This window comes from Coffea eugenioides, chromosome 2, assembly GCF_003713205.1.
Source record: "Coffea eugenioides isolate CCC68of chromosome 2, Ceug_1.0, whole genome shotgun sequence".
Taxonomy (NCBI): Eukaryota; Viridiplantae; Streptophyta; class Magnoliopsida; order Gentianales; family Rubiaceae; genus Coffea; species Coffea eugenioides.
In genome coordinates, this window is record NC_040036.1 from 67,425,270 (window position 1) to 67,441,823 (window position 16,554).

Here is a 16,554-nt window from a genome sequence, read left to right on the forward strand (position 1 = left end):
TGATAATGAATCTGGTTCTTTACTATTATGAATCAATACTCATTTGATCTCTTTTACAATCAACATAACAACATAGACAGCTAAAAATACTAGGTTCATTATAAGCATCAATTTCACTATGGAGTTGAACTTGACAGCATTCAAATTCTGCACTTGATCACCTCTTTGCGTGATTGAATGTCCTTCTGCTCTTTGCCTGCTCACTTCACCATCTTTAGACCCTTCGACCCACTGAAACAATATCAACAACAAAATGTAAATAGTTATGAATAACAGGTTCATTATAAGCAGCCATTTCACAATGGAGTTCGACTGCTCTACTTTGGCAAACTGTATCTGATCCTCCTTTTGCATGCTTGAACGTTGATCTGTTCTTTGGCTGCTCACTTCACCTTCTTCAGGCCCTTCGAACCATTGAAAGAATTTGCAATTTGAGCAGCAGAAATAGAGCTTGTTTGGATTCCTCCTGCTCTCAGAAATCTTAATGCTTGCTTTCCGATGACAATGACAATATCTATTTCTTATTGAAAATGAAGTTGGAGAATTCCATGATGAATCTACCAGGCTTGACGAAGCCATGTGTATCTGTTTGTAGGTAGTTCAGCTTATACTTGTATGAGCACTTTTGCAGAAACCTCAGCCACAACCCAACAACATCCAATGCTTTCTCTTACAACTCCAGTAGGCAATTATATAGAGCTCCAAAGCAACATGGCTGTTTCTTTTTACCGTTACAAAGAACTGCTTTGAGAGCCGTTGGCATGAAGCAGAACACAATTTCTTGCAATACATCCTTACCTTTTTCCATCAGTTTCACATACGCCCCTTGAAATTTCAAAGGAACTAGATTCCATTGAAATTTTCAACCTAAACATCCTCACTAATGACAATCTTGAGGGCAGAGGTATTTCTTTATTTTCTCTCTCCTGAAACACATTTTATATTCATTGTCCACCTCAATTGGGTTGAATCTGATACTATCTACTTAGTTTTAGGGGAGGTATAAGGGATTTTCGGAACTTCAGGGGAGGTCCTTGAGACTGTCAGAAACCTTAGGGGAGGTTTCTGAAATTATCCCAATTTTTTTTAACCCTTCTAAAGCCCTGCAGTAGATGCTGCAACACCGAAAGGTAAAACCCTGCTGCAGTTTTTCTAAAGGGTACTACAGCCACTCTGCAATATCATCAAGAATGAAATCCATTGATGAATCTGATGTTGGAATCTTTTGCTACATCTCTCAGCTTCCGGGGTTTCGTGGAATCCTCAAACAAAGGTTGGTTTCCTCTCTCCTTCAACACAAAAAAATACCATCTTTCTGGTATAATTCCTCCCAATGCTAAGCCCAGAAACTTAAAGATTCTTGGAAATACATGATTTTTTCGTTCTCTTTATATGTTTTAGTTATTGGGTTTTGGTTGTTAGTCGAGTGTGTTATGGATTCTAATGTAAGACTCAAGAAATGGTACCTTCATGTTGATCAGTAAAAAGATTGAAATTTTATTTCTCGGGTTTGATTTTAAATTTCAAATTTTTTAAGTGTATGCAAGGGATAATAGAAATGTGGTTAGTTCTTACTTTTAGTTATGTTAATGTTCAGGTACTCAGATTTCATCGTAAATGAAGTGGATTTGGAAGGTACTGTTGTTCATTTGACCTCATTGGAGGCTCCAGCTGAGGTACAATGCTGACTTTGTAGTTTTTTGTTGGTGTATTTCTTGTATTTGTGGATACAATTGTGTTGATGAAATTTTTTAATGATTTGATCAATCAGCTTGTAGAAGAAAAGGAAGTATTGGTAGCTGATCAGCCAAACAAGAATTATGATGCTGAGATAGGATCTTTTAGAGCTCTTGCTGGTGATTTCAATGCTGACATGTTGAAAGCATTATTAGATCAGACTGTTTCTGGTGGTGGGGTTGAGATTGAGCCCATTGTACTATCTCCAAGTTCTGATAAGTCCCACCGAACGGTTAGTTTGGAAAAAAATTTTCCAATGATATTTTGTATATTAAGTATTTTTCTTCCAGGTTTCTTTTCTTTCCTTTAATGGTGTATGGATGCTTTCCAGGCAGTGCATAACTTCTTTAAAGAGAAATTGAAATTCCTTGTCACTGACACAATAGATGGACCAGATGCCACATCAAAGTGCATTCGAGTAAGGTTAAATGGGGGAAAGAGTCATGGAAGGCACAGCTTCAAGAAAAGGAAAGACAGAGATGATAAACCTTATGATGGTAGAGGTTCTGACAATTGGCCAGAGCATCTCGGGAAATACTTAAGGTGATAAATTACTTTCACTTTTGTCTTGGAAAATTCCTTGAATCAGATGATTATATTTCCTTTCTTTACTTCTCTTTCACAATTTGGAAAATGGACACTGATTAACATAGAATTCTTTACACTGCATCTGAAAAGTGGGCTTAAATGATTAGAATCAATGAGCGAAAAGGATGTCTTCAGGTGCATTCAAAATACTGGTAGAAAAAACATCTATTCACTCCTGGAGGAAGATAATTGAAGTGCATTATGAATGAAGGTCTAATGGGGTGGATCTTATTCAACTTAGTGAAAATTTCTGAGAGTCAGTGGCTCCTTGTGTATGAGAATGGGATGATAAATGACATGTGGATATGAAGTCTGAAGTATTTTGCATATTTTTTATTAGAGGGGAAAATTGGGATCAAGTTTCCTTTGAAATTTCAATTAGGGTAGCAAGATAGTTGGCATCTTCTTTTTTTTTTTTTCGGGGGCTTCAAGAGATGCCAATCAATTATTCAATTGGATTTCAGGTGACAGTTTGAGGAGTATTGTAGTGATTTATTACAACTTGAAACTCAATGCTCACTTGGTTCTAAAGCACGACTAGATGGCTTGAGCCTTCAAATCATAATTCACTCTGTTATTTGCCTGCCCTTTATTATTACTTGCTATTTTTTTTTGAACCTTGAGACTTGTAAAAATCAGTGTTTTATTGGTGACAATAGCCATGATTCTGTCAGGTTACAAGTATTTAATAATTCTCCTAATACATTCTTAGCTCCGTCATGTGAGTGGCCCAAATTATAATGCTGTTTCAACTGGTAAGAACCTTCTAACCTAGATCAGGAGGGCTTTTTAAAATTCTGTCTACTGGTTCAAGATGCAAAATTGTCCTTGTTTCACATGCATTTGACCTCCTGTTAGATTTGTCCTCCACATTCTTGAGATATATAGTGGCTGATTCAAGTTAATTGTTGGTTACCATGGAGCCTTTATCATCTTGTTTCAGATTCTACTTTGAATGTTTTTCTTTTCCTTTTTTTTGGTAGCTATTTTTACTGATTGAATACGTTTGCATTTGGCATGACACTATCTGTGTTTTGGTATTGGTATGTATTGTTTTTCTATAGTTTTGCATCCTTCAAAGAAGAAGTAAACCTTTAAGAGGCAAGAAGATCAGCAAATTGTTAAGCAGCAATTACTGGCTAGGGCCTAATGTGTAGGAGAAAAGACAGCTGGATGAACTTATGTATGATATACTGCCCATCTCAGTGTAACTAATCATATGCTTAAGTTGGACAACTATTTGAGGCAGCACTTGAATTAATCTGACAATTGGCCTCAGAATGTGGGTTTATTGAATTTCTAGAATTGAGTGGTATCTTCTTCTCCTGAAGGTTTAAAATGAATGATTCTAAGGTGCCAAATAATGTCAAAGTATTCAACAGTTTTAGATACATAAATTTTCAAGAAGTTGCTGTTGAACTTTAGATTTTATGAGAATCTGTCTAATGTTTTATGGTAAAGAAGGTATTAGTTCACAGGGGCAAAGAAATTTCTTCCTGTTTGATGTTGTCAATGATTTCCAAATCTTTGGGTGAAATTCCATACCTTTGCCCTGTTCATTTCCTTCACTTTCAACGATAGGTTTTATTCTGCTGAAGCCAGCTACAATTGTCTGCAATATAATTGCATCAGCATTTTGGAAAGACTTTTTTCGGTTCAATGTGGTTGAATAAGAGAAGACAACAAGAAGCGCTTTCCTTAAATTATGAATTTTAGTGGTTTTCTTGCTAATGATGAGGGGAAGAGCTGAAATCTTGTTAACTTTCTGGTGCCATGGCTTTGATTCCACCCAAGTAATAGTAATAAGAGGGATCAGCTACTTCATCCTTTTTTCAGGGGGATTGGGATGAGGCAAAAGGGGGCTTTATGAGGGTCCTCAGGCTCGTTCACTAAATGAGTGATGGAGGTCTTATTGGGTGAACTGGGAAGAAAGAAGGCCAGCCTCCCACTATGTGAAAGAAGAGCTTTTCTCTTATATTTAATAAAATAGGATTTGCAGAATATGCAGTACACTATGTGAGTATAGTGGTCTCATTGGGTGAAATTGGAAGAATGAAGGCCAGCTTCCCAATATGTGAAAGATGAGCTTTTCTCTCATATGATATATAGAACAGGCAGTTCACTTAGCCAGGCTTTTAAGTTCTGAAATGCCTTGCACTTTCTCCTTCCTTTTAGGTTTCCTCTGGAACTTGACATGCTTATGCTTCTTGGTGAGTAAAGCTTTTGGGCTATTGTAATACTACAATCTTTTTAGAGGTTACCATGATTTATCTCCATGAGTAGCAAGCTGGACTATTCCTTAGTTTATTCGTAGGCAAGCAACTTAAAATGGTTACTGAAGGTGTTCATGGGTTCCAATCAAAAGATAATGCTTGTTTTGCATCATTGAACAAGAAAAGGAAACAATTTTATAATGCCTGGTGGTTCATAAATGATTGTCGCTTGGCTTCGTTTTGATACTTAGGAAGTCTCTATGATGTTTGTTGCAGTTGGGAAACATCTTGAGTGGATTTGTTACTTTAAACTCTCAGGTTTCATCTTTACAAGGAAAACAAGGACACACAGGAGGCACTAGGGCTTATTGGCAAGATGCTTGGGATTCAGGTATATGATGTGTATTCACATGCTTTCTTGTTTTCATATCAGAGAGCAATTTCATGTTGACTGTCTGTGGTCAATCTCTTCATCATATTTTTCTTTTTCTAGTTGCCTTTTCAAGTACCTATTAGTTGGATGGTATTTTCTTCCTGTCACCTTTACCTTCAGCTAGTACATTTTTAGTGTTCAATTTGTGAATGTTGGTTGTGATTATTTTGCCAATGCATACTAAAGCTACGTTGAATCTAGCTCTTGGATGTATCACATCCTAGTGTACATTGTGCATGGCTGTAATGTTCTATGTGCTGTTCTTTGACAACACTAAAATATTTACAAAATTTTAGCCCTCATGAAATTGATGTATCAATAAAAACTGGATCTTATATTGTTTTTTGTGGATCTTTTAAGTTGCTTGTTATTCTTCCTGGCAGCCAAGGTCCTTTGGATTTGCTGGTACAAAGGATAAGCGCTCCATATCAACTCAAAGGGTAATCTGATATCTCTCTTTCTTTTATATTTATTTATTTTCTTTGCTTGCAGTTTTCATGGTTGGCATTGGTTTACTTTTGTTCTTGATGTTCATTTGTTCCATTTGAGTATCAGGAAAAAGCATTTATTTTGTGCTGACACTGATTTAAGCTATCTTCTTGCCAATTCAAGATTGAATTGGGACACCCTTTAAGTTAGCTTCTTTTTGGACTCAGAGGTAATAAATCTTTGGATAAAAAAAATAAAATGAAACTGAGGAATGCTGTATGGGATTGTGATGCATCCTTTTCAAAGCATATGACAGCTGGGAGATTGCTATTCTTTTTATTCTTCTTGTTTTTATTTTCATTTAATAGTTAAGTTAGTTTCTTACATACATATTACCAATCATAGCTTTTCCACATTAACAATAGTGCTTATAACATGCTCTTCTGTGTTATGGGTCTGTTACTTTTGAACTTTTTAAGTTCTTTCCTTTTATGATATTTTCATTCTACTTTGCATAGAGATCAAGTTTCACATCTTCCTGTTTAAAAATTTCAGGTAACTGTTTTTAAGCAGCGAGCAAATAGATTAGCTGCACTCAATGAAAGATTAATTGGTATCAAAGTTGGAGACTTTTGGTGAGATAAAAACATTGCAGTTTTGCTTTTCATATTATCTACTTTTGTGGAGTTTGGAACTTTGGATTGACAATTGAATCCTTGTGATAGTCATGTTAATGATGGGCTTCTTCTCGGTCAGCTTCATGGCAATCGTTTTACAGTCACATTAAGGTAAGGATATGCATACTGTGTAGCTTTAATACACCTGTGCCAGATTATACAGTACAAAATGATCGTACCTTCATATATACAGTACCCCTGTTGCCTGGGTTTGCTGATGTAGGAGGGTGGTCTAGTAAGAAATAGAGAAGGAAAATAATGACAGATAACAATGATGCTTAAAAGATTGATGAAGAGGTAAATACAATAGTGTTGGTAGGGAGTAGCTTCAAGGATTAGGAAAGACTCAAGAGATTCAAGTAATTAAACACAGCTTTTTGCTGCTGCAATACAGACAAATGTTTGTAGGGCTAGATATATCTGTTGTTACTTTACTGTGCATAAAGAGTAAATACCCTTTGTGGAGAACATGCACAGAACCGTCCATCTACTGAAGTCTTGCATTACTTGATGAAAATCAAAAGCTATCAACTACTTACAAGAAAATAAAAAATATTTTTCGTTTTTATTTTCCTTTTTGTTTCCTTACTTGTATTATTATTAAAAGTGGCATTAATTGTTATAGCTTCTGGAACATGTTAATATTATTGTCCAATAAACAATTTTACAGGGGAGTGGTTGCAGAATCCGAAGCTGTTATAGAAGCATCTGCAAATGCATTGGGAAAGCTTGGATTCATTAACTACTTTGGCTTGCAGGTATGTCTTTATTTGCTCTTGTTTCTTCTTCTTTCCTGATTCAAGCTTACAGTCCTCCATTGCCCATTCTTTTCATTACATTGATGTCCTAGCTAATATGTATTAGATGACCTCTTCCTGTCCTCATGCTTATATTTAAATGATCATGTTTTGGTGTTTTACTTTATTTTTATTTTATTTTATTATTTTTTAACTACCCTAAATTTCCTTCCTGAACTGTCTAAGTATAATTTGACCTTGATAGTTTCTGAATTTTGGGATAGAGAATGGCGATTTACCATGATCAATCAATTTGACATCAGATGCAGTAACATGTTGGAGATAAATGCCTGATGTGGATCATTAATTGTTTTGCCCAGCTTTAGTATTAGATATTTGTGTATTTGATTGTGTATCCTGATGGAAGATCATGTGTTTCAGTGAGGTGATACGAGCAACTTAGTTTTCCAAAAAAATGTTCTACCTCATCCCTGTTAGTTTGCAGTCTAATTGATTTTTTTGCCCTTCTTCTAGTTCCATCCTTTGCTTAACATTGGTAAACATGAGGGTTAAGTATTTTCCTTTACCACATTTCCCTATCGCTGTTAATAAAATATCTAATTCACCATCGTACTTTGATAAACAAGATGTGGAAGTTCATATCAGGTATATATGTATTTGTAAAGTTTGTTTGCCTTTCATGATATGGGATTTGATTCAGAGATTTGGAAGTGGTTCTGTCCCCACCCACCTTATTGGAGCTACCTTGCTGCGTGGGGAGTGGAAGAATGCGGTCGACATGATCCTTGATCCAAGAGAAGGGGATATCCTTTGTAGTATATTTTAAATGTGCCTCAAACTTCCTTCTTCCTAAAAAAGGAGTAGAAATAGCACATCTGTATGAAGCTCAATATGCTGTTTAACCTGCTACTTGCAATTTGGCAGCACTTTTTACTTGTTTTTTTTAGCTTAGATTTTTTAACACAGAAGGAAGCTGTAGGAAAGGTAAGGGAGTATTATAAGGATACTGGGGATATTGAAGGGACGCTAAGGCAATTACCTCGCCATCTAGTTGCTGAAAGGGCAATAGTAAGTTTCAAACTACTGATGCCTGCTTGTTCTCTTCGTTTGGGTCATTTTTGCTGTTTCTAGTGGCTCAGTCTGGTTTTCCTTCTTGTCATTCATTTCTTGATGCTTTTCATTGTGAGTTTCAAACTACGCAGGTTTAGTATATTCAAAATGGTTAAAGTGATTTTTAGTGGAATGTGTATTTCTGCATTAAGGGAATCCTTGGGTTGTCTTTGCCTTCCCTACATCCACTTTTCTAGCTTTTTGTGTTTTCAACTTTGCTCTTCTTCTATAACTTACTATGTAGCATCACCAGGAAAAATAGGGCAGCAGCATCATGGATAGAGTTTCTAATGATGGAGAACTAAGCTTACAATCTCATACAAGAATTGATTAATGTAAATATTGAACATGTTGCACTGTTTTCCTCTTTGCTCTATGCTTTCTTTTAATTCTTTCTTTTTACAATGTTGAGACTCTTTAAGCTTTCCATAAACATAAAGAAATGAGAGGGCTTCTCTCTGACTATAGGTTACCCCTTCGTCAGCCTGTGACAAAAAAAGTATTAACTGAAGGTTTGAGTGTTTAATCAGCAGTAGTCTATTGGTGAAAACAAATTATTAACCATTTATTTTAGAACATCTGTTGTCTAGTATGAATAAAGTAAAGGGAAAAGGGGAGCCTTAGCATGCGTTTAAGGTGGTTTCTTCTTCTGATGAGTATGGCTTTTTTATATGGTGTTATTCAGCACTGTTGATTGTGCCATTCTTCTTTCTTTTTAATTATTATGATTATTTATTTTTATTTATTGTTCTGGATGCCTTTTGTGACAAATAGTCATGAGAATCATCATCTTGACCTTCATTACTAGCTTTTGCTTCTAAATTCTATACAGCTTCAGCGTCTGAAGAGAAGTCCAGGGAACTACTTACAAGCCCTAAAATCTATACCTAGGACGCTTAGAATGATGTAAGTGGTCAAGAAAATAAATTTCCTTCCTTCTTTCGTTAATTAAATGCAAAGATGTCTGGAAATATACTTTAAATGAGTTCCAAGTAGTATATCTTAGTTTCTTACTAAATGTATGTTTGGGTTCTCACGAGTATTAGCATCTGTTGATATATGATCAGCCTTGAGCCAATGTCTACATTTTGTGTGGTAAGCAAGCGAAGACAAGCTTATTGGCTTCTCTAAGACTGAAACTGAATTGGTGCCTTATTGGTGCAGTAATTGCATATGGTAGTCGTTGCCATTTTTTAACAATATCAACTTGTAAATGTGCTGTAGGGAGAAAGACGTATGGTTTGTGAGCAAATGCTACTCTTTTTCCTGTTTTCCATTGTCAGAAGCACTGACCTTCCCCAGAGTTCTGAAAATAGATTTTTAGATGTGACTATACAACCTATTCTTTTCTGTTGCTTTTAGCTATTTTGGTTTGTCATATAAAGCATGCTTCATGTTTATGATGGAAGACATTTAATTTGGTTTGCTTTTATTTTAAATGAGTTTGTTTCTTGTTAGACTCAACTTTTTGGTGTCTCCTTTTACAGTGGGGAGCACCATATGGCAATCACAGATTGTGCTTGGGATACTTGACATGCAATTGAAATTGTTATATATATCATTAAGCAGAGTTTGCAACATCTAAGGTTTACATTGATGAAAGACATTTTTACCATGGGTAACAAAGAAGAGAATTTTTTCTTTGGCATCTCTTGGCCATATTTTTTTTTTTTTTCTAATTTTCGAATCTGAGAGAAGTCATCTACAGCCTATTCTTATATGGCTTGCAGTTACATTAACTGAAATCTGGAAAGTGAATAACTTCTTGGTGTCAACTTTTCTTGTGAATTCTCCCCCTTTATGTCTCCTGCTATACTTTCTTCTATCTGTAGAAAAAGGATTCCCTCTTTTGTGCAGATCATGAATGCTTTGTGTAGTAATCTGCTAAATTGTGCAGTGCTGCATTGTGGTTCTCTGTTGCAGTTTCATTATATTGATTATTTTTGTGCAGCACATTTGCGTCCTAATAGTCATGCTATTAGTAGAATGTTCTAGGAACTTCTTCATGCTAATTTGTCTCTTTCCCAATGAGAACTAGTTACAAATTATAGAAGTAATATATAACAAGTTGCTATTTGCTAATAGGAGTCATGATTTTTGCTCATTTGTCAATATTTTGCCTACCACTTCTTCTTATTGTTTGTGTTGTTCACTTAAATTTTTCTAGGATAGGAATATGATCGTTAATTTGCCTGTGGGCTTCGGCTTTGACTTCCTCTTCATACTGGTCATACACTTAACAAGCCATTCTCAATTTTATGCATATGGGAATGATCTTTTATATCTAAATAGTGAGATATTAGTGGTGCTTATAAGTTCCATAAAGATAGTTTTTGCTTTTCAGGTACATACATAGTTATCAAAGCTATCTTTGGAACCATGCAGCTAGTATGAGAGTGCAAAAATATGGTGTGTATTTCTCTAGGTTCTCGTTTGGAGCCATCTGGCTGATTCAGTGGCTATTTGTGATTTTCTGCTTTTTTTTTTTTAATTTCTTCTTATATTATATCTCTATGAGATTAATTATGTTGTGCTTCTCTTTCCTCTTTCTGGGACTGATCATGTTCCAGGAATTGATCATGTTGTGTTGGGGGACTTGGTGTATTGCAAAGAACATTGTCGTGAAGCAGAAAGGGGGGCCAATTATTCTGAATTTGAAGATGGTAGCTCAAATGACACCTCTAATCATATAGATGAAATCTCAGAAGCTGACCTCCCAGAAGAAAAAGATGTAACAGTAAAGGCAAGTATTTAGGTTGTCACTGTCTTAATTTTTTGCTTCCTGGGTCTCTTAACTTAAGTTGGAGAAGTCTGGAACCTGAACTGTCTGCATCATTCAGCATTTTGAGGAAATGATCAATTTTATAATCATTCAGAAGTCACTTTTTGCTATTATTTATACGTTGCATTAGAAAATGCATGCCACCTGCCGATGTTGAAACCTATTTTATTGAGTGGATCTCTTTTTACTTTAAAGAAGTAATCAGAATTGAGATGGTAGATAGTTGCTGCCATGCAACCCTATTAGTTGGTTGTGGTTTTGCAATGCAATGGTATGAAGCCCTCTTGAATCTCACCAGTTTAACTTGATCATATTCTATGTGGATTTTTGTTTTGGATTCAATATATAAATGGAGATTATTTCTTGATGGTGTGGATTCTGTTTGGAAGTGAACCAGTCAAAGTCAGAATCATCTTCATGGACTGGATAACAATGTGTTGAAGATGATCTTATCTGATGTCTATCGAGATGAAGTTTTGACAAAAGTGACCTAATTATTTTTTAGTATAGTGCTGTCATTGCTTGCTCTGTGAATTGCTCTCTCTTTCTTGCAACTTTTTTTTTTATTAAGGTTTGCCTTTTCTTTTTAAAATTAAGATGTAAGACAGTAAAGTGCTATTTTGCAGATGTAAGACAGTAAAGTGCTATTTTGCAGGTGATAACTGAGGAAGATTTAAGTGCTGGGACTTACACGGTAGATGATGTTGTCCTTCCTTTACCAGGGTAGGAGAAAACTTGAATACTTTTTCTCTTCACTGATGCTATAGATCATTGCTTAGTTCCTTTTGCATTTGAAACTTTACTAATGGCAGGTCAAAAGTGATTTATCCAATGAACGATATTGAAGAAGTTTATTGTGACTTAGCAAAGAAGGTACGTTATCTTTGTCAGAATTTGGTACACAATTATTGGTGCTCGGAGATAGATTTTTGTTGCTATTACCCAAGTGTTGCTATTCGAAGTACTCAGATTGGTGTGGAACCTCTGATGTGCTTCGTAATCTATGAAAGGACTAAAGTGATTAACTAGTGCTTTTTCAGCCTAGATTAGTGGATTTACCAAAGTAGTGTGCAAATTTTTAATAAATTACAACCTCTTAATGTACGTGGGATTTGGATGAAAATTACTTTACCTTGGGTCCTAAATTACTTAAAAGTATTGAAATAAAACCTGAAGAGTTAGAAAAAAGGGAAAAGAGTTTAGGCATTGAGTGTTTTGGAGAATTTTATTGGTTTTTCCTAGTTCTCAAAAAGAATGGTGGGATTAGTGGGTAATTCTTGTGTCACCCATGTTTTTTTTGCCATCTTTAATTCAGGTAACTTGAGAATATTAGTACATTTCCATGATATCATTCTTTATCTTGTTCACTTAGGATTACTTAAATTTCCTATTTCACTGCATTTGTGTTATTTTTTTCCTCCTCTGATTGTAGTTGATCATATTGTTCAGGACGCTATCGGCTTGACAGAGAGCGTGCATGCTGTCAAGTATGTTATTTAGTTGGTTTTTTCGTGTTTGACTAAGTACTGAATTTCAGTATTTCCATCCGTAGTTCTCTTAGAAAAGTGGCTAAGGATGACCTCTTGAGCAAACTTGATGCTGCTGAGGTGCCTTCTTAGACGGCATCCAATCATCAGAATTGTTCTACATAAGATCTTCATCAGTTTTTTTGAGAATGCTTTCTCTCTTGCTTATTGTCCTGCTTGTGTGTTGCAATTTGGTACTTGCTTTTTGTCTGCTTTCTTAGAAGAATCTGATTACTTGTAGGGAGTTTTCAATAACCAACATTACTGGAGCTTACAGGCGGGTATTTCTAAAGCCAAAGGAATTTGAATGGTATGGCAGTGTCCCTTTAGGATTGTTTTTATTTATTTGGCTCTGGTGTTCATTTCAAATTTATTATGGTGGATATTTTCTTATTCTCTTTCTGTAGGGAATTGCTCACCTATAAAGATGGAAACATTCCTTTAGCAGAGACAGATATGGACTTAATTTCCAAGTCACAAAAGTTGAAAAATGTCAGAGGGGAGGATTGTGGGAATGGGAAGGCAGGTGAACAATTGATTGATAATGGAAGACAATCATGTGTGAGTGCCATCATGGATTCAGCTGAAGATGAGGCAGGAAGTGATAGAGCAGGGTCTCACCAAACTGAAGTATATGATTCTGCTGACATCGAGGAGAGTCAGAAGGCTCTCAGATTGAGCTTTACCCTTCCAGCTTCTGGTTACGCGACAATGGCTATAAGGGAGCTGCTGAAGACATCAACTTCTGTACGTATTTTGTAAAAAGCTGGCTTGCCATTTGCTTTCTCAGTTTTCTGTTTGCAAGTAATTGAGGCGCTTTTTTTTTTTTTTTTAAATAATACAAGGAGAGTCTTAAACTTTTGAGTCTAACAGAAATGTTAACTGGCCCTCTCCCAGTTAATTCCTAAATTATGAACCAAGAGTAGAGGACCAAAACCACTAGAGGGTGGTCACCAAAAGTTGAGAGAAATTTGACTGAATGCCCAAACTCGCAAGGAATTATATGCTAGTGTTATGAATACTGTGCCAAGCTTGACTTATGATGAAATACGAGCTTATCTAAAAGCTTAAATTGCATCTGGACTAGACCTTGTTCATTTAAGCATATCAGTGTGTGCATGCACGTGCATGTCTGTGCTTCTACAAGCGTAAAGTGCTGAAATAGATGAGATCTCGCTTACGATGCTCAAATCTAGTTTTGTTTCAAGCATAATATTTCACAACAATATGGAACCCAGCTCTAGTCTGTCATAATCATGTACACTTTTCCATGTACTCTCTGTCAATAGTTCTACTGGTTCCAATTTTTTAATTGAAACAGTTATTTTCGTTTCAATTCTGCCACTCCAGGAATACTAACATTGGCCTGTTGAAGGTTGCGTTTCACAAGACATTGAACCCTTGAAGGCAAAACAATCCGAACATTGGGAAAGTTTTGGCTTTCCTTTGGGCCATTTGAACCTTCTCTGTTGATTTTTGGAGGATCTGGGAATGCAAGATGGTATGATGCACTTTTCTATGCCATTCAGGACCCTTGACAAAAGAGATTTCTGTTCGGCCCCCTAGTTACACATTGTCTGTTGATTTTGAGAGGTTCTGGGAGAGCAGATGGTATGAAGCTTCCCTACGCCAGAGTTTTGTTTATAAAAATGCAATGACAATTTATAGGAGGTGAGGACCGTTGAAAAGAATAAAGTTTTCCTTAGTTGCTCCTTGACCATTGGTTTTTGGAGGGATTTGGGAGTGTGGAGGATATAATGCACTTCTCTATACCAGAGCTTTGTATGTGAAAAATGCAATGGAAATTTAAAGGTGGTCAAAACCCTTAACTAGGAAGAAGTTTAGAGAGAATCCATTGCTGATGGATGGATCATTTATAAGTTATCTGCGTAGAGATTGATGCCTTTGAATTGCATTGCGGAAGATATCTGCGGATCAGAAGTTTTGGAAATGGATTTTGATGGCTAAAATTGTTTGGATGACGAGGGAGTTGTCTCTGATTTTGCCTCTGATTAGCAGAAAGACCTATTCCACCACTGCATCCCTCTCCCCCACCCCCCCACCACAACCAAAAAAAATGTAGTGCCAAAAAATTCCTCCATAATACAGGAACATAATTCAGGAACTGTGAGGCAGTGGCATTTCTTGTAATGCTTAGGAATTACAGCAAATATCCAAACAAGAAACCTCCCCTGAGGTTTTTGATAGTCTCATTGGCTTCCCTTTAGATCTTACAAAATATGGGGTACCTTCGCTAAAACTCAGTAGTAATAAGTTCAACCCAATTCAAAAACATAAATAGTATAAAATTGGTTTCAAGAGAGAAACAGTTTGATTCCACAACTGCCCCCAAGATTTGCATTAGTGAGTTAATTTGATACAATACCTATTGCAACAAGAATGAAATTACAGAGCGTATAAGTAGAATTGATGGCAAAGGCAAGATTTCTATTGTAGTTTGAAAAGTGGAAACCAACCATTTTTTTTTTTTTTTTTTTTGCAACCCTTTGTAACAACGTCTATTTGCAATAGCCAATGCATAAGACTCTATATAACAACAGTATGAAGCAGCTAAGACTATATAACAACAATATGAAGCAGCAACAGAGGACAATTCATGAGTTGGGTCTTGGATGAGCTAAACAATAGATCAAAAGAGTAGCTGCAACAGCTAGAAACACACACATAGCTTGTTCAAGCAATATAGGTGAATTCTAGTAATAGAAATTACCCTATACTAGTTATCTTGATTAACTAACCAGAAATCAGAAAAAAAAAATGGTCATCAATTAGCACTTTTTCTATTTAGGAGTCATCCACAACCAATGTCCTATATCTCAATTTCATACAAAACCACGCCTATGTTCCATAATAATGAAACTAACAATCAAGAAACTCAAGGAAAAAACCCTAGAATCTACTACCTAGAAATCTAAAGAAAAAAACGTAAATCACATAGAACATAATATAAACTACATAATGTCATATTTTCCATTTTATGCATCATCGAAGATATGATTTAATCACTTGTTGGGTTATTATTAAACATAATCAACAACAACAAACTTAAAAATCTGCAACCAAACTATAAAATTTTTCAAAATTTTACAGTAGTAAAATCTTAGAAACTAGCATTGAGATGTTCACAATTACCAAAATTTTTCACTCTTTTCATCAGAGCAAATTTCCTCTTCAAGCTTCTTGAATTCTCACCTTTTCCTTGATAAAGCTCTATTTCCCTTCCTCTAATTCAACCCTGAAGTATGATATGTTGCTTTAGTCATGTACATCAATTAGAAAAGGGCGCCTGGAATTGGCGCCCATAGCAAATTAAAATTATTTTTTTTAAATTGTCATTATTTCAACTAAGCCTACTAATTAATGATTTAAGTAATCATGTCAACATAGTTGTGAAATATCTAATTAGTTGTCAGGGTAATTATGTCATTTTGCTGGAGTTGATGTAAGAATTGGGCTCAATAACCTGATGAGGGAGGAATCTGATATTTTGGAAACCTCAAGAGAGGCTAGTGAAAATGTTAAAAACCTCCAGGGAGGTTTATGAAATTATCCCTTACATAAATCATGACAATGAACACTCTATAAGACAAACATAGAGGAAAAAATACAAACTAAAAGAGAATAAGTAGGTTGTGGACTACGTAACAAGTTGGCTTAGAGTTTTGTGTTATGGTGTTATAAAATTAAGACTTTGTTATTGGATGATAAAATTGAGACTTATTAGGTATCAGGTTTTTAGAGTCATCTTGTCAAATCCTATCGAGTTGTCCATCGATTACCCTCATTGATACTAAATCCTAACCTATTTTATCAAAACAATATCAAACGATAACAGATAACCCATCATCTAATTGGATTAATCATCGGGTCAGATATCTGCTAATATCAAATTTTACCCTACTCATTGCCATCCATAGACTCTAAGGAGGAGTTGGCGGCTATGGAAGGTCGAAGTAAAGCACAATCATTTGGTTGCTCTGATGAGATATTCAACCCCAATCTGGCTTGAAGCTGTACAAAGTAAAAAATGATAAATGGGATAATTTTAAAAACCTCCCTTGAGGTTTCTGATAGTATCACTTGACATCTTTGAATTTGAAAAATCTCATTTGCCTCCATTATTTTGGGTATTTTTTTCTAGCTTTTGCAACCCACTTCAAAATATAATATTATAAAAACTCATTTTGGAAAAGAGAATATAATTTCACCTTAAATTTATCTTTCTCTTGTGGATTCTTAATTGTCACAATACATTAATTTTATTTCTTAATTTTTGTAAA

General features: G+C 35.5%; 1 protein-coding gene across 1 annotated transcript; it reads left to right on the forward strand.

Moving 5' to 3' along the window:
• The first annotated feature begins 1,148 nt into the window (after positions 1-1,148).
• LOC113764130 (multisubstrate pseudouridine synthase 7) lies at positions 1,149-14,133 on the forward strand. Its single transcript, XM_027308193.1, has 20 exons — positions 1,149-1,273; positions 1,598-1,676; positions 1,772-1,969; positions 2,069-2,280; positions 4,857-4,929; positions 5,355-5,411; positions 5,956-6,035; positions 6,126-6,188; positions 6,748-6,835; positions 7,536-7,638; positions 7,800-7,903; positions 8,778-8,851; positions 10,290-10,354; positions 10,516-10,688; positions 11,383-11,450; positions 11,540-11,600; positions 12,177-12,214; positions 12,495-12,563; positions 12,661-13,000; positions 13,629-14,133. Exons 1-20 carry the CDS (start codon positions 1,191-1,193, stop codon positions 13,656-13,658), a joined length of 2,058 nt encoding a protein of 685 aa, XP_027163994.1. The 5' UTR covers positions 1,149-1,190; the 3' UTR covers positions 13,659-14,133.
• Positions 14,134-16,554: the final 2,421 nt, after the last annotated feature.

Excerpts from the sequence above, each read along its gene's own strand:
- LOC113764130 (XM_027308193.1), top strand. The coding sequence starts at position 1,191 with ATGAAATCCATTGATGAATCTGATGTTGGAATCTTTTGCTACATCTCT. Across the intron at positions 6,189-6,747 it reads CGTTTTACAGTCACATTAAG|GGGAGTGGTTGCAGAATCCG; the intron begins GTAAGGATATGC and ends ACAATTTTACAG. Across the intron at positions 12,564-12,660 it reads AAGCCAAAGGAATTTGAATG|GGAATTGCTCACCTATAAAG; the intron begins GTATGGCAGTGT and ends CTCTTTCTGTAG.